General features: G+C 32.2%; 1 protein-coding gene across 3 annotated transcripts; it reads left to right on the top strand.

Moving 5' to 3' along the window:
- Positions 1–6,302: 6,302 nt before the first annotated feature.
- On the top strand, positions 6,303–14,362 carry LOC132057187 (type I inositol polyphosphate 5-phosphatase 8). Of its 3 annotated transcripts, none has more exons than XM_059449661.1 (11): positions 6,303–6,535; positions 7,433–7,486; positions 7,624–7,708; positions 7,821–7,898; positions 8,965–9,052; positions 10,270–10,374; positions 10,892–11,393; positions 11,492–11,685; positions 11,823–11,931; positions 12,021–12,169; positions 13,689–14,362. In XM_059449661.1, the coding sequence occupies exons 1-11, from the start codon at positions 6,467–6,469 to the stop codon at positions 13,849–13,851; spliced, it is 1,596 nt and encodes a 531-aa protein (XP_059305644.1). In that variant the 5' UTR covers positions 6,303–6,466; the 3' UTR covers positions 13,852–14,362. The 3 variants fall into 3 exon arrangements, with proteins under 3 accessions (XP_059305644.1, XP_059305643.1, XP_059305645.1); XM_059449660.1 differs by having other exon boundaries at positions 7,624–7,711; XM_059449662.1 differs by having other exon boundaries at positions 6,383–6,535; positions 7,458–7,486; positions 7,624–7,711.
- Positions 14,363–19,186: the final 4,824 nt, after the last annotated feature.

Raw genomic sequence — 19,186 nt, 5'->3', positions numbered from 1 at the left:
GTGAGATGAATTTGAAGAATGAGGTTGAGAAACCGGTGGTGCTTGAGTGGAAGCAACTAAAGCGATGAGAAGTGGAATCGTCATTGTCTGTCGCATTAATATGTGCTTCTTCAGTAAGTAACAATGGACGCAATGCTAAAAAAGATGGAAGTGTTCCTGTCGCTTTCAATCCAGAGACAAAGGTACGATAAGACGGTGGGAGTCCTTGCGATGCCTGGGTCACTAAATCATCATCAGTAACAGGTTTTCCAACTGCTCGAAGTGAACAAGTAAGAGAATGCAGTTGTTGGAGATAGTCCTCCATGGAAAGTGAACCTCTCTTAAAATTCTGAAATTTTGATTTTAGATGAAGTGATGAGGATGAAACTTGATCTAGATAAAGGGACGCAAGAACATCCCATGCACCTTGGAGGTGTCGCAAGAGTAGTTAAGAAGTGAGTCAAGGACCGGAGGGGAGAGAGTGGCGTTAATCCAATTGAGAGTAATCGTGTCACATTGAATCCACAAACGATACTCATCATGGGTTGATGATGGGCATGGAATAGAACCATCAACCAAGGGAAGAAGGTTGTGGCTTTTGAGAACAGTAACAAAAACCTTCTTCCATGTAAGATAATTAAGATATGTCAACTCGATGGGTACAAAATCTTTAATATTTGAAATGGTTGGAGGAGGATTTGGAAGACCCAAAGAGGATTGTGAAGAGATAAATTGAGTTGAAGAAGAAGTCTGAGCGGAAGAAGTGAAGTAGTTTTGGAAGCCATGGTGCTCTTGATACCAAGTTGAAGTTGAGAGACAAAAAACTAACACAAGAATGAAAAGGCCTGCATGAATAGCAAAGGCCAGATCGTGGCCTATTTATCAGTCAAGTACATGTGTGAAACTGTCTCAAAGTATAATACTAACTACAACATAACTCTATAATTATATTTACAATAATATCCTTGTCACAACATATTACATGTTTTTTCAAAATAATCATTTCAACTTATAATTAACAGTTAATTGTTTATTATAATCTTTAAATGATATAATAGTACGAGAAATTAAACTCTATTCAATTATCGATCTTACAAATAGCTTTCACTATATGTGTCATTAATGTTCATAATTGTAATAAAGTCGCACATATATGAAAAGCAAAAGTAAACATAGAAAAGGAGAGGAGCGAGTGCGGCTCAAGTACGAAACCAGCGAAGTATACGCTTTGTTACGTTGCCCAATTGACTCCATTTACTTTCACTTTTTTGTAAATGAAAATGACTTTTTATCATTTTTGTTTTCTTTTTCTAAATACTCTTATCTCTTCTTAATAAGAGGCCAATATTCTCTAGAGTCTAATCTGTAATTTCTTCATTTTTTCCTCGAAATATCATTAAGAACCTTTCTGGTTTTCTCATTTTTATTCTTTTCACATGATTATTAGACTAAGTTTCGAATATCCCTTTTTCAACTTTAGTTTTATTCAAGTCTAATAGTTTTTTTCCCTTCTAGAACTTTTTACTAGATTGAAGTCTTACTTATCCTAATGGAGTCTTTCCAAGTTTTTCTCCTTTTCCAGGTACTTTTTAGGAAAGATTCCTACTTCGTTTGAACTCTCAAATTGTTAACTTTGATTTATTCCCAAAATACTTGTCACGTTTCACTTTTTTAGAGTTAATTTGACTAATCTTTAATGTTAAATTAAATTGTTTAACAATTTAAAATAAAAATTTAGATACTCAAAAACCATACGGAAAAACTTAAATCACAAATTTTCTGATATCGATATAGTAAGAACTACACCTTAAAATGTCGGTCAAAGTTGATGTAGTTTGACTCTCGGCAAGCTAAATGTGACAAGTATTTTAGGACGCAGGGAGTATTTCAGATACTTTAGCCATTCAGGAGCTGGGGCAGTCTCAAAGTGATAGCTATGGATTCGGTAAAACTCAGTAACTTTGGCTCAAATTTTATATTTATGTTTAAGATTCAAGGACAAAAACAAATTTCAGCCCGTAAAACCTATAAAAAGGAAATGATTGTGGCACGAAGTATTCTTGTGCACCCCTGTCATTCGGCTTGCACACAGAAGATGAGGCTCATAGTCTTCCAGGCCTGCTCCAGGGACTTCTAATTCTGATATGAATAGTGCACGAGTCAGAATATATTCTCGTAGCGTTGTTACAACTACAAAAACCACCACGTAACCATCACTTTTCCTTACCTTTTATTATATTTATAAAGGGCCTTAGGCTTGACTTTACTAATATAATCCTGGCTTGACTTTACTAATATAATCCTAACGACAAAGTAAAATTAAGTTAAAAAAGAAATTAATGGAGGATAAAATTGCTTAATTTTAAATAGTATTACGACAAATCCGACCCTTTTTCCCTTAAACTTACCTTGAACTTTCTGTCCCCTTTTTTTTCTTTATAGTAGATTAAAATAAGTGCATGTCTTCTGCTAGGACTATGAGACATGTCGTAAGTGTAGGAACCAAGAGATTAATAACTGGAAAGAAATCAACTAAATCCAGCAAACAATTTCGAAATCATACACTTGGACAAAGTGATGTCATAAGCAAATTGTTAATTTTCCAGGTGTTTGCCTTTTGACAATGCCAGAAAAATATGAACTTACCTCATCAGGCAAATACATTTTAAAAAGCCCAATAAAATATAATCTTAAAGAAAAAATAATGTCTTGCAACATCGAATGCGGAAATTTACAGTCTGTTGATTAGCTTAGTCAGTGATTCGTGTTATTTATTTAAATATATCACGAAAAAATGTGAGGGGTGCATTATTTCTATGTTGACACGTTTAATTAGACAGTCAATTAAACAAACTCGAAAGCAGACCACTAAGCTGGTCATAAGTTTATTTATACATATAACTGGATTAGTACTGGATTCACTTTCACTGTTAAACTCATAGGACTAAGCACTTTTTCAACTTAAATTAAGGTTTAAAATGAGTAACCTTGGACAAGTGTCCGATCGGGTTAATTAAATTAACAAAACACAATCTAATCCTCGTCACATTTTGTTGGCTGAAAGAAAACAATTGATTTTCTCAATTTATTAATCATGAATCTACATCCACGCAAGTGTTTTATGCATTTTCAAATGAAATTATACAATAGAGTTTACAACATTGTCTACATAATCTGGTGCTTTTTAAAAAATGTAAGTGTATTGTTTTTGGAAATTACTCTCTTTCCATCTCAATTATGTGATGCACTTAGCTTTGACTAAATATAAATTTTAACAAACAAAGAAAGAAACAATTGTTAGACCCGATCTAAAATAAGTTTTCCTCCGGTGGCTGTGGCGGTGGCGGATCTCATCGCCGTCGCTTTACAGTTCTCGTCTTCGGGATCTGGTTCTTCTTTGTCTTCTTCATGTACTGTTTCTTCTTCTACGACATCGTTTTCGTATTCTTCTTGTTCAACATTGGGTTCTTGTTTAATGTCTTGTGGTTCTTAAACTTGTTGTTGTGTGAATTTGGAAGCTTTGATTTTTCGCTTCTTAGCCATGGTGAATATTGAGGTAGAGAGAAGAGAGTGGAAATTAGGGTTTTCTGATTTGAGGGCTAGGATTTCGGTGGAGAGAGAGGATGATAAAGAGGAGTGTGGGGTTGAAAAGAGAGGGAAAGGAGAGAGAGAGGTGATGGATAAGAGAGAGGGGTGAAAAGAAGCTTGATACAATGGATAACTCTATGTATTTAGTGTAACTACGATATGTAAATTAAAAAATCACTATAGTTATGAAAGATAAATAAATTAAATAGTAATTATTATCAATAAATGCCTCTTACAGGACATAGGTAGCTATGACAAGTAAATTTTCCTATTGATATTCATGTGACTATAAATCATCTCATTAAACGTAAAATGGGAAGTTTAAGATTAAGTCATTATTAAATGTAAAAAGATATCATTCTTTTTTGGGACAAAGTTAAAAAAAAAAAAAAAAAAAAAAAGTATAACACATAAATTGGCACATAGGAAGTAATTACAAATATATGTTTGTTTATCATACCTTATAGTGTAATTTGCAGTTTCATGTTTGATTACACAAGTATAATTTCATAACTATTTTTTTTATTTTAAAATAAAGGTTAATTTTCAAAACAAGGATAAATAAACTTTTTCAAAATGAATATATAAATAAATTTTAATGTTTGAAAAATATATGTGTAAATAAGAAGCATAGTCGTATTTATCATAGTAGAACAAAACACTTTTTCAACTTAAATAAACCTAAAATATAAGTAACCACGACAAGTGTCTGATCGGGTTAATTAATTTAACCAAACACAATCTAATCCTCATCACAGTTTGTTGGCTGAAAGAAAACAATTAATTTTCCCAATTCATGAGTTATGAATTCTATACCCATAGTTCCACACCCTTTCATCTCTTTCTTTTTTCACGTTGTTTTAATTTGATGCAATTGTATGGATCGATGATTTCGATGAAAATCACAGGATTCTTGGAAGCTAGTATTATATATTAATTTGTTTTATTAATATTGTTATTGTTGTCGTTGTAATTGCAGTTTTTTGCTAGTCTCACTTTGTGCTGTTAATTTAACATTCTTTTTTGAAAGATCATAATGTATTATTGTACTTTTGAAAAATATAAGCTTTTCTCAAATTAAAATTAAAAAATTACTGTATGAAACGTTTACAACATTGTCTACAACAATGTGATCAATCTTTTTTCTTCTGTTAATATAGAGACAAGACATTCTCTTAATTAAGTACGTTTTCTATTCTCATGTAAGAATAAATATATCCTTTTCTTTTTGGTTCTTTTTGGTTAAAGCATAGATGAAATGGATCAATGCAAAATAGCTGTAATAACAAAAACAAATTATTTACTGAGGATGACCAGTAAAATCATTTGGGCCATCTAGAGTGGTACAAAGGAATATTTATTCAAAAGTTTATTTGCTAATTTACGAAAGATGGTTAGAGGCGATGTTGCAATACTAATAACATATGCAAAGTGTTTCTAATGCTTGTATTAAACATATAATAATAATAGTGCCCAACAATATGTTTGCCTAATGACTGAAGCAGCATATACTATGTTCCTCATTTGGTAATCTCATTATCTGGAAACTAGCTAGAACCATATTCCTTTCTCCTTGTACCAAAAACAAAATATATTCCTTTCTACTTTATATATTTTTTGGATTTTACTCTATAAATTATCTTTTACGCTGTAGAATATTTTAACCTATTACAATATGTTAGTTGTCATTTTTATCATGTAATCAATTATTATTATCATGAACTTAATGTAGAAATATTTTTTTATAGCATCAGTGTATATAATTATATATACATGGGAAGACAGAAACTGGAAAAGGCAATTAAATATCTCAGAAAGATTATAGCTTTGCAGTATAATTAATTTCTTAAAAATGACAATAAATATAATACATGTTTCACTATAGTTGACGAGAGAGACAAATATATTTGAGACAGATTGCTTAAGAATCTTTGGAAAATCTTTCTAAATCTTAATTACTTGTACTAATAAAAAACAATCCAATGATTCTTCCTTATTTAAGCCAACCAGTTTCGAATTTATGGCAGTGAATAATCACGCAAATGTTTTAAAAATCAAGCAAGAAGACAAACTTCCTCTACATACAACTCCATTCTATGGCTCCAAAAACAACCAATGAAACAACAACGCGTAGGCAAATCCTATGTCAATGTTTAACCAATAAGGGGTCGTTTGGTTGTTGATTATAGTGTGAATTATTCATGTATTAAACCACCATAACTAGTAGTATCATGTTTGATTGTATTTTAGTGCTACGTATAAAAATTCAGGACATTAAGAACGGTGTTTGATTATCAGTTTAAAATCCCGCATAACTAATACATAGTATATAAGTTCAAAGATGTATTATTTTATGCATGATAGAATATGAAATAACTAATATATGAATAATTTAATCCTGCATGAATAATCTAACCTGTAAAACTAATCACTTTATAGCAAATCTCTTACATTAATAATAATGCATAACTTTAACCAAAGAACCAAACAACCAGATTGTGGTGGAATGAATAAGATCCTTCCACCTTAATCAGAGTTTAAAGATCTCTGATTTGAGACTTGAGTATGAAAAAAATCCTAAAGGGTTTTTCCTTTAAATGGCCTTACTCAGCGAATTAATCTCTATTAATTTACCTTTCTAACTCCTATCTTTTTTTTATGACATCAATGTCCTTTTCCTCCAAATCTCACACTCTCTCTCTTTCTCCATCATTGTATAAATAGAGAACCAGTTGAGGCCATTTGCTTTTCCTAGGTAGTAATAAGCTATTCATTTCACAAACCAACCAATAAGCCTAAACTGGCCAAAATTTTCTTCTCTTTCAACAGAAGTGAAAAGGAAAGATCGATAAATATGAACTAGTAAAAGGTCTCTTTTTTCTTCTTCAGCAAAAGTTGTATGTTATTCAGTTCCATTCAAGAAACTACAAAAAGTTCAAAAACCAAGAAATTCAACCAATCCATATATGTAAGTGCCCTTTGTATTGTCTTGTTCTTTGAAAAAAAAAAAATACTATTGAATTCATAGTGCAAATTTGTGCCTTGGTTTCAACTACATCAGCAATGCCATTGACTCACCATTTTTAATACTCTGTTTTCCTCTGTTCTTTGTACTACTACTATCATTTATTCAACTTCCTCTGTTTATTTCTTGGAACTTTACTTGGGTATGGGTCAATCACATAATAAAAAAATTCACTGATTTTCTCGCTTTAATTGATTTTTGAGTTCAGAATCTTTATATTGCACGTGGGTTTTCAGAGATCAAGATGATTTTAATCAATTTTCACCATTCTTTTTTGTTTTTATGAATTGTTCAAAGTGAAATGAATTAAAAAAAGTTATGAACTTTATTGCTATTATGGGTTTAAGATTTGATCTTCACCTTTTGTAATATTTTTCCTTTATTTGCTCAACATCTCCACTCTGTCTTTCCATTCTGTAAAGTCTCCTAAAAAAGAATAAACATAATCTTCAACCAAAAGTAACTCTCTGGCTTCTCTTTTGTATTTTATGTTTATTTAACATTTATTTACACTTTTTATTTTTATTTTTAAATTTTGGGGTTGGTTTCTTTTCATTTACTCTTCCTTCTCAGAAGCTGTCCCCAAATCTCCTACAAATTGGTTTTTTATAATTAAAAATCCACCGTTGAAAACTCCATTAATGACTTGTTTATAGCAGGCCTCGCACTAAACTATGTGTAGTTGATATATATATATATATTTCAAACTTTCTTTCGCCTTCTTTTATGTTCTTATGTTGACTTAAATACATATGTTATGATCTTATAATCAAAATATAAACTTCATATCTTCCTTAAATCTTTTTCTAACGAAAATATAGCTTCATCTGTTTTTTCCAGCTTCATTGGTGGCTTTTTTTTGCAGCCATGAAAACAGAACAAAAATTATCCAAGGTATCATATTTTTCTTAATTTTTTTTTTTTTTTTTTTGGGTTTCAGTTGGATATATTGTATTGTGTGTATATATTGTGGTGTGACTGTGTGTTCTTGAAAATCTAACGAGTTGATCTTGACTTCTTTTGTATTGCAGTCTTCGTGGACTAAAGTGGTGGTTAGGAAATGGTTGAATATGAGGAGTAAATCAGAGGAATTTCATTCAGATCACATAATAGATGGTAGTAATATTTTCACATATATTGAAATTTTCAAATCTTTTTTTTGTTATGTATTCTTTCTCCTGATTTCTGAAAATAAATATATTGATTTTAATTTTGTGGTTTTTTTTAGTGATGGGTAGAGGAGAAAGAAGGAGGAAAAGTTGCTCCGATGATGGGAGTTGCGCCGTCGTACCGGAGGAATTATCTGGTAAGATTTTCCGGTGAAGTGAATTATCAAAAATATACAACCCAACATAAAATATTACGTCACGTTGCCATAGTTTAGTTTATATAACATTATATTTAGGTAAAGCGTTATACATAATATATCAATCTTATATAAAATTACATACTAGTATAAAATGGTGTTTATATATAAATATAAATTAAATTGGATAACAAACTCAAAATACAAACTAAGTAATGTAAATATTTTTCCTCTCAGTGAACATGAGCGTCATTTTCCCTTTTTTTAGTACTCGGATTTTCCGTTGATTTGATAGAATCATAAATGGACTGTATGCATCTCTGCCGTCGATTTGATGGATTTTTATTGTGTGATTTGATTTTTATTGTGCGATTTGACATACTATAATCACAATTTAGTTGGAAGCCTTTTTATGGTTAGTGTCTAATCATTGCCTCTCTTTGTGCCACGTGTACGTGGCCCTACATACGCTCTAGTTCTACTGTTGATCATTCCTTTTTTAGTGTTCACTAATTTCCATACACCAGGCTCAAAGGCAATCTATGGGGGAGTAATTTTTACTCCTACCTTTTTTTGGTGATTAATCAATCGACTACGCACTAATTAATCACAGATTAGTAGAATTATGTTATATCAATAATTTACATTTAATCCACTGTCTTCACATCTACTAAGTACTATTATTTATTTTTTATTTCTTGGTTAAAGGTTTTTTTCTTTTGAAAAGATTTTTTGGTTAATGTTGATATCTTTTCAAATTAAGTAGTACAAGTTATAGCTTATATTGCTCTTGATATCATTTAGCGTGAAATTAAAGTGGGAGGTTGATTTTATGACCTATTACAAATGATCTTTTAATACTATGACCTTTTTCAAAGGAGATCGATTAAAAAAAAATAATAATAACACTGGAGATGGGTAAATAAATCGTACTATGAGTTCTTTGTCGTGGCATTTTCTTTTAATTGTAACTTGTTATGGGAGATCATTTGCTCAAATTATGTGCACATATTATTATTTTGATAAATAAGAAATTAAACTGAGTCATGTCATATTTGACAAGCAGAAAGTTGGTTGATGGAAACAAATGGAGGAATTCAACAGCCAATATTGGAGAAAGAGACATCCACTCTCACCGATCATCAAAACCTTAGGTAAGCCAAGCACGATTAATATATTAGTACTATTATAAATTTCTCTTTCGGGCGTTTCCAAGAAAATTATAGAATTTGATGCATACCCATGTTTAGGTTCATGATTAGATCTTATAATTTGATTAAATTAATGTAAGGCAGAATAAATTTGGAATTTAATAAGCCACAACATTGATCCGGAAGCCGCATATTGTGCTTAAGTACCTCTTGGCCATGTGAAATTTAGATCTTTTAAGTCATTGGCTTAAGTACTTTTTGGCCATGTGAAACTACAGTTAGCTGGTCTCCATAGGCTTTCTGATTAGATGCTACTAAACTTTTTAGTTTTAACTTGGATAAATTATTGTATCCAAGTACCCAGTCTTTGTCTTTGTCAACTAATGGATTCAACTTGTCCTTTGAATTGTTTACTTTTGTTAAGTGTTGGAAGCTTCTAACTGTCCCTTTGATGGTTAATATTTGTGTTTAAATAACTCTTTGATAGGCATGTGGTGCGACAAAAAAAAAGTGTAATATGCACAACTTTCACCATGTGCAAAGATTGTTAGTAGTCCCACATTAGTGGGTGTGGATGACATACAATTTGTGTTTTGGGCAATCACATTTCTTGAGCTAGCTAATTTTTTGATTGAGTTGAACTCGAAATCGATTTTCTTGTCACTGTATTAGAATCAGGTCCGCCCAATTCTCGTTTCGCCCGACATTAAATCTCAATATTATTTTGTAACACTCCAGTTGCAAGGCCTGGGCGTGAGGAAGGTGTTAATAGTCCCCCTTCGGTGGGTAGGATGACAATTTGTTTTTTATATGATTTTAAGCAATTCTTACCTCTTGAGCTAACTTTTAAGGTTGAGTTAAACCCAAAATTCGATTTCTTATTGGTTTAGAAAAAAATGTCGGATGATATTGAATCTACTGTGCACAATACATGTCATTTTTTTCCTTAAGAAGTTTCCACAGATCCTGGTGACACGGCACAACTCTTATCATTGGATTAATGCTCGATTGAAATAAGTTCCTTGCTTCCACCAACCCCCCCCCCCCCCCCCTTTCTCAAAATAATGCTTTAAAAGTGAACATAAATAGGGATAGTGAGAGTTGAACTTACATGCATTTATTTTGTGACTTTGATAGTTAAATTTCGATGTGCTTTGTCTCGAAAAAATTCTTATATTCTTATTTTTTTTTGTCATGTATTATCCAATAATAACGAATAGGATGTTCGTGGGGACATGGAATGTAGGAGGCAAGTCACCACATGAAGAGCTGAATTTAGGTGACTGGTTGAATTCCACTGCACCAGCCGACATTTATGTGCTTGGGTAATTATTATAGTTCTTAATTTTATGTTTTATTTATAAAAATTGTGTTGGGATCAGTATGCATGCACCTCAACTAATTCATCAGAGTACCTTATCTCCAACTAATCTTCATGTTTTACAAAATTGAAGACTTTTGTGAAATTGTAAAAGGTTAAATTAGTAGTATTAAGTTATATAAACTAAACATCTGAGTCCTTGGCACTTTGGTTAAAAGATTGTTATCTAGTCCAATAGTTTGATCTATGATGTGAAAATGGTTAAATCAAGTGGCATGTTCGGAAAGACCTTTGTCCTTTATATTCGAGATCCATTTATTGCTATATATTGATATTAGATAGGGTCTTTAATCCGTGTATACTTGTTGAAATTTAATTGACCCAACCAATACTTTGTGGATGGTTCCTGCAATAAATTGGTAAACTAGTATAGTTCATGAGAAATTTATGTTCTTTTACTGGTGCATTGGGCAATTTTTTTTTTACCTAGCTAAATTTTTTAACTCCCCTGCTTGTAACAGGTTCCAGGAAATTGTCCCTCTAAATGCAGGCAATGTATTAGGTCCAGAGGACAATGGTCCAGCTGCCAAGTGGCTTTCCTTGATTCGCCAAGCATTGAACCGTGACACTGACTCCCCCAATCTTTCTCCTAATTCTGATTACACCCCAAAATCTGAGAGAAAAAGTTCATCAGCGTCCCTCGATGACTTGCACCAACAACAATCTAGTATGAAATCAAGGGTCAGCTTCTCAGATTTGATCAAATTGGAGAATGAACTCGAACGAGATGATTGGGAGAGACTCTTGAGCATGAATGACGACGACGTATCGCCTAGTCCAAATTGTCTGTCGAATAGATATAACACTTCTTGCCATGGGGAAAATAAATATTGCTTAGCAGCAAGCAAACAAATGGTTGGTTTATTTATATGCATATGGACTCGTGCAGACTTGTATAGACACATTAGCAATTTGAAGGTTTCTTGTGTTGGAACAGGCATCATGGGCTATCTTGGAAATAAGGTACAAATTATAACTCGAAACAGTTGAACTTATGTCATGTTTATTTAGTTATGGACATTTCTTGAAATTAATCATGATGTAACATCTTTTCTTGATAGGGTTCAATATCGATCAGTATGACATTGCATCACAAGACATTTTGTTTCGTTTGTACTCATTTGGCGTCGGGAGAGAAAGAAGGTGATGCGATTAAAAGGAATTCCGATGTCATGGAAATATTGAAGAAAACTAAGTTCTCACATAATAGGATTATTGGGAAGCCTCTCCCTCCTGATCACATTTTGGATCATGAGTACGTATTTTCTTCTATCGTCCTTTTATATTTTATGTACATTCGATAAAATTGGAACGATAATATAGATACGTAGTATAATACTTTAGTGTTGTATAATGACTAATGTATCTTGTATTCTTCTTTTGTTAATGTAGCAAGATAATTTGGCTTGGAGATTTGAATTACCGGCTTGCATCGAGTTGCGAGGACACGTACGAGTTGGTAAAGACTAGTGATTGGGAAGCACTTCTAGAAAAAGATCAGGTAAGACGATGGAGCCAAAAATAATAATTCTATTATTTCTTTTAGTCAGTTTCAAAATAAATATTGAATTTTTTTAATTGTTCTTTTAGCTAAGGATAGAGCAAAGAGCAGGACGAATATTCAATGGTTGGAAAGAAGGAAGAATATACTTTGCACCAACATACAAATACCTCTATAATTCTGACCATTATGTTGTTCATACTTGCACTTCCAAGGAAAAGAGAAGGACCCCTGCCTGGTAAATTTTCCAGAATTTACTCTACTTTAATAATTCAGATTAATGGAATATTGTTGCCATTTCTTTTAAAAATTATTAGGTGCATGCATTTATAAACCGACATTGTAGAATTCCATGTATGGATATTAGATAGAGTGCTAGATTAGCATGATCCCATTAATTAATTAGCTTTGAATCAACTAAATTGGAATCTTCAGCAGAAAGTATTCAATTACTGTTGGAAGCAAGCAGCCTCTTTTTTAATGAAATCAAGTTATTTAATTATAGTGTAAAGTCACACACAATCATATTAATTAAAAACCATATAAAGCAGAATCTTTTCATTTCTTAATTGACTATCAATCTACTCATATTGACTTTTATGAGGAAAACAAATGGAAATTAACTGTAGGTTCTAGAAATTACAAGTCAAATTTTGATAACTTAGGGGAGGATCACTTCAAAAGGTTTATGTTTTTTATTTTAATTATTTCAACTTTTTTGTTTTGGTTGGGGGTTGGGGTTGGATTTACCGACCATTTGAGGATTATACTTAATTAAATGTGAGATTTAGAAAAAAGTCGATGCACTTTCTACTTTTCATGTATAAGATTGCACATTTTTATGCTAAAAGATAAATCATTATGTCAACTTTATGCTTAAACTTGTTAACATATGTAGAAAATTTGATAATTTAATCTGATAGATTAATAAATCTCACTAATCTTGATGTTTTCTCACACAAGAAAGTCTACACAGTAGGCCCAAACACTAATAATCTACATTATCTCTCTGTCTGTTACACCAAATTTTGTAGGTGCTCATCCTGCAACAATTTAAGCATATTCTAATCCATATATTTGAACCACAGCAGAAACATATATACCTTCATGAATTACAGTTTCTTTCTTCGTTTGTTTCTTTTTTTGCTGGGTGGGGGTTGGTAGTAGGAAGCAGTAGGAAAACTATTCACATTATTTGAGCATCGTAGTTGAAACTATTCATGTTTTCGACCTATGTTTGTCGGACTCTTCAAAAACATCGACGAGTACGTGTCGAATCCTTCAAAATTAATGTATTTTTGGATGATACGATACGGGTACGACAACGAGTACGTGTCGAATCCTTCAAAATTAATGTATTTTTGGATGATACGATACGGGTACGACAAATTTTTGAAGAAGCCGAGCAACATATTTTTCATTGCCAATTACTACATAAATAGTCAATTATTTGGTAAATCTCAAATTTTGGTTAATTATATTGCACAATGAAACTACTGTTTTCTTGTTAATTTGTCAAGAGAAAGCCAGACATAGGCAACAAATACATTAAACATGTTAAATTTTGTTCCACACTTTTTTTTCATAGTTTCTTTGGAAACAGTTGCATTTTTAGCCTTTACACTGAACCTTTTTTTCCAGGAATCTTGGACTTAAAATGCTTATATGTTGTTTGATTCTTGTATCAAGTACCATATTTTACTCGTTTATGCAGCAAACTGACTGTACTAAGACAAGTTTTTTCCTTAAAATAACAGGTGTGACAGGATATTATGGAAAGGTGAAGGACTAAAGCAACTATGTTATGTTAGAGGTGAATCAAAATTCTCAGATCACAGACCAGTTTATGCACTTTTCTCTGTAAATAACAATATTACCGAAAAGTACCACAGTAAAAAAGAATATTTTACCACCCTTTAGTCCCAAAAAGCCCGAAATCCCTCAACAAATTCAGTCCAAAAGCCCGAAATCCTGTAAACAAACAACCTTTTTAACACTGACAGTCTGACACGTGGACCCGGCCCGGCTCGTTCGAAGTTTCCGAATTTTAAAGTGAAATGCGGGTCACGGTGTGCTCGGTGACAAGCGTGCTGGGGTTTTGACACGTGGCTAATCAAGAAATGATGTTGGTATTTTTCATGGCTGCGTGCCTCTGTTGATAATAGTATTGGTTGAGAAATTGGGCTCAGCTTTTGATATATTTGTTTGTTTTTTTATTTTTTGGTCTTTTTGTATTTGGGTTAGGGAAATTGGAAAAGAAGAAAGGGGGGAGTTTATAGAGTAAGTTGGAAGGCCTATTATTTCTTAATGTAATTTTTTTTTTTTTTTTGGGGGGGGGGGGGGGGGGGGGTGGGGGTTAATGTTGGTTGAGGAACTTGAGGGAAGAGGAGCATATGGCCTCTCGTCAATTTTGTAACTTCAATATTTTTGGTTCTTTAAATGAAATTTTTTTCACCTTTCTATGTATCTTTTTTTTCCCCCTACTTTTCATTCATGGCAAAACCACCCATGTTGGGTGTTAGTCCTTTTTATGTATCTTGTTTTGGTTATGCAGATAATTGTCATGCTTTTCTTTTTTTAGTGTTTTTAGAGGGAAAAGGGTCAAACATACCCCTTTACTTTAGTTTATTAGCTAACTTTGCCTTCCGTTAGGCAAAATAGTCAAATATACCCCCCACCCCCACCCGGTTACAAGTTGGGGCCAAATATACTCCTATCGTTAGCAAAGTTTCAAAAATACCCTTCATTTTTAACATATTTTCACATAAACAAGTCTGGTCATTGGAATTGGATGACATGAACGCCACATGACATTTAAATTATTTTATATGATGCTACGTGACAATTTTTTTAAAAATAATCTAAAAAATTGATTTTTCTAAAAATAAATTTGTTAAAAATAGCTTTTATTAAAAATCTGAATTTTATTTTATTTTATAAAACCCGCTTCTTAAAAAAAAATCTGAAAATTTGGAAAATAGGACAATTTTTTTAAAAAAAATATATATATACTTTACAGTTTTCCAGATTTAAAAAAAATAAACCATTTTTCAGATTTTTTAACTAAAATATCCAATTTTTGAGAATATATTTTAAAAAAAGGGGTTTTATTAAAACAAAAAAGTTTCAGATTTTTAATAAAAGCCATTTTTTTCAGATTTGTTTTAAAAAATTCAATTTTCTAGATTGTTTTCTAAAAAATTGCCACGTAGGCACCACATAAAATAAGTTAAATGCCATGTGGCGTCCATGTCACCCAATTCCAATGACTAGACTTGCTTATGTGGGAATATGTTAGAAATGAGTGGTATTTTTGAAACTTTGCTAACAGTAGGGGTATATTTTGCCCCAACTTGTAATGGGAGGGGTATATTTGATTACTTTGGCTAACGGAGGATAAAGTTAGCCAATAAACTAAAATAGAGGGGTATATTTGACCCTTTTCCTTTTTTTAAAAGACCGATAAAGCGATAAAGAATTTTACTTCACCCAATTACCCATGCTTCATTGTATATTTGACTCTTTTCCTTTAGTACTATTGATTTGTTATTTCACATTGCATGCTGTTTATTTTTCACTTACAGTTGATAGGTTTTTTTTAGAAAGTCATGCTGTTCTACCATGACTTTCTCGCTTTTGGTATTCGTGTTATCATATTGTTTTCGATATGCTTAGCCCTATCCGACCTTTTGTCTTGTTTTCCTCTTATCTTCCTCTCTTCTCCTCTCTTGACCCGAGGTCTTTCGGAAACTTATCACCCTACCTTTCAAGGTGGGGGTTAGGTCTGACACTCTACCCTCCCTGCATTCCCACACATGGTGGGATTATACTGGGCTTGTTGTTGTTGTTGTTGTTGTTGTAGTTGATAGGTTTTTTTGTCAAACATTTGAATAATGTTATGGCACTATATTTATAAATATTTTTTTTTGTCAAACATCTCATCGATGTTCTCACAAAACAAAAGTCTGCTTTTAAGTTTTATAGTTAATTTGAAAAATATATATCAATTTTTTTTACAATATTTGTTACAAATATATGATTATTAATTAATATATTTTCAAGAAACAATGTGTTATTAAATTACTAATTTAATATCATTTATAAAGGCACATATTTTTTTATATTAATTTTAAATTTTTGATAATTAAATTTTATTTTTAAATTAAACAAACTGTGTAATTACACTTGTGTAACCAAACAGCACACTTGTAATTACACTGTAATTACAATATGACAAACAAACAGGTCGTTGTAATTATGGTACCGTGTAATTACTAGGCTGTGTAATTACTACCTTAGTAATTACACCAATTCCAATTACCAGGTGGCTTTCCAAACAAACCCTAAACATAAGTTGTACATGTATAACACAATCATTCTTCTCACAATGATGAGATGGAAGAGCCATAATATAATTTCTCACACTACGTGATGGAGAGCTCCACAGTATTACTCCGTAGCCAGCAGAAATTTTTGATAAGCCATCACTAAATAAGATTAGTGACTGATTTTGTTGTTTAGCTACAAAATGTGTTCATCGCTAAATGTTCCTGTTTAATAGTGATTGGATTTGAAATATATAATTAATGAGATCGCTACCACTAAAAGTTATTGTGAATGAATAAGATCTTTCTATCCTTAATCTTAGCCCTCAATTTTGAGCTCAAGGTATGAAAAAATTCTGGTAAGAACGTTTCCACCTTTATGGCCTCGCGTGGAATGAATTTGGATTTGTTGGGGCCCAATATAAATATTGTTCATCGTGTGTGGGCAATTCCCTTCTTTTGGGGTGGTCTTTAAATTTTGCCCATCATATTTGAAATCTTTAAATTTTGCCCTTCGGCTAAACCCCATGGGTTCCAGGTTCGAACCCCCACACAGTCAAAATTTAAAAAAAAATTCGCAAGGCAGAGTTTAAATTTCGCTATGCCCCACCAAGATACACTTGTGAAGGAATTACCAAAGTTATGCCGGACCGCAGACTTGGCATAAGTATCACGGTCCGACATAATTTTAGAATTCCTTCACAAGTTTATGCGGGTCCCAAGATAAAAGTTTGCCCATTAAAAGTATGCCCCCACGGGCATAAACTTGTTAAGGAATTACCAAACTTATGCTCGACCGCATACTTATGCCTTATGGGCGACTTGGCATAAGTATCTTTAGTCCGCATAACTTTGGTAATTCCTTCACAAGTTTATCTTCCGGGTCCCGGATAAAAGTTTGCCCATTAAAAGTATGCCCCCACACAAACTTGTTAAGGAATTACCAAAGTTATGCGGACCGGCATACTTATGCCAAGTCTGCCCATAAGGCATGAGTATGCCAGGTCCGGCATAAATTTGGTAATTCCTTAACAAGTTTATGCCGGGTCCGGCATACACGCGACCCAAATCTTGCCTTGCAATTTTTTTTTTTTAATTTATGCTTGAGTGGGGGTTCGAACTCAGAACCTCATGATTTACGCGTGAACGCCGTAGTTGCAATGCGAAGGGCAAAAATTAAAGACCGGCAATATGAGGGGCATAATTTAAAGACCACAAATGTGAGGGGCAAAATTTAAAGACCACCCCAAAAGAGGGGCAATCCGCGCAAAAAAATGTGTGGGGAAAAAAAAGTGACTGCCACCGTAATTGTCCCAAAAAGTTTAATTTCTGTCCTCTTTTGTTTAATCTCTATAAATAACTTTGAAGCTTTTGTTTTGTTAGTGATTCGTAAAAGGGTGTGTGAGATTAAGATTAATTTGCATTTCTCTACAGGAAGAGAAGAAATATTCATTGATATATATATATATATATATATGAAAACATTGTGCTAGCTATATAACTTATTGTTTTCTGTTTTTAGGCCTTTTTCGGGTTATGGATACCTAATCACATACATTGTCAATATTAGCTGGATATCAGTAAAAGGAAGAAGTGATTTTCTTACATTTTCTTTTTGAATTAATTTGATACTTTGAAAAATCATTTTTACCAAGAAGTTTTAAGAAATCTGAAGGAAATTATATTATAATAATATTAATAATAATAATTATTATAATTATTTGTTTACCCTTGTATGCAATAATTAAAAAAGGACAAATAAAAGTAGTAGACCAATCATCTTCACATAGATGTATCTCACACTTTTGAACACATAAATGGGGATTAATTCTTTTTATAAATGGGGATAAATTCTTTTTATTCTTTCTTTTTATTTTTAAGGGCAGAGATGTACTTATATGTAATTATAAACTTTTCAACTTTGCAATTTAAAGCAAATATATTTCTCATTAAAAGAGTGGTGCATATATACTCCTAACATTACGCAAATGTTATGTACTTTCCGCTGACGGAATATTTAAAAATAAAATAAAATTATTTAGCTTATTTTTAATTAAAAAATATCGCGGCTTTTAAAAAATATGTCCACACATTTTTTTATTCGACTTATTTTTTAAAAGCCACATAGTAATTTTTTTCTGGTGGGTTATCTGATTCTCTTAAAAGAATATCTCTGTCGCTTTAAATAAAATAAGTCTACCCATTTTTTTAAACGAACCAATCCCGACCCACTAAAAAAATTCCCGACCCGCTAAAAAAATTATCACGTGGACTTTAAAAAAATAAGTCAACTAAAAAATTGAGGGGAATATGTGTGTAACGGAAGGGATATATATATGCACCATTTTTTAATGAGTAGTATATTTGTTCTGAATCGTAAAGTTAATGGGTATATTTACATCTTTTCTCTATTTCTAATTTAATAAATACAAACACAATTTAAAAAATCGAACCAACCTGAACAGATCCAACCCCAAATTCATATGCAAAAATTAAAATATTAAAAACACATAACCAATTCCCTTCCACCAAATATACCATCCTTCTCTCTTGGAGATCTCAAGCCATAGAGATGAAGCCTATAAACTGCTAGGCAACCTAGGCTTCTCATGACTGTTTTCGTAGGCAACCTTGGCCTTATTCTTAATTTCTATTGCCAAATTTGGCTAAACATGAAAACAAATTATTTGGGAAAGTTAGCTTGATGTCTTGATCCCAACGTTGTCTTGATATATACTTTAAAAGACATTACAGTGCGCCTCCTACCACTTCCTCTGAAGCAACCTACTTTATTATTATTAATAATTATATTGGTGAGTGAATTTTTTTCCCAAGATTTAGCTCATATAAATACCTTTTGTTAATAATCAAAAAACGAAGTTTGCAAACTCAAAACTTTCAAAATTTCAAACAAATGCCCCATAAAAATT

The sequence above is a fragment of the Lycium ferocissimum genome, chromosome 5 (genome assembly GCF_029784015.1).
Source record: "Lycium ferocissimum isolate CSIRO_LF1 chromosome 5, AGI_CSIRO_Lferr_CH_V1, whole genome shotgun sequence".
NCBI lineage: Eukaryota > Viridiplantae > Streptophyta > Magnoliopsida > Solanales > Solanaceae > Lycium > Lycium ferocissimum.
Note: the sequence above shows the minus strand (reverse complement) of the source record. Positions and strands in the feature narration are given on the sequence as shown.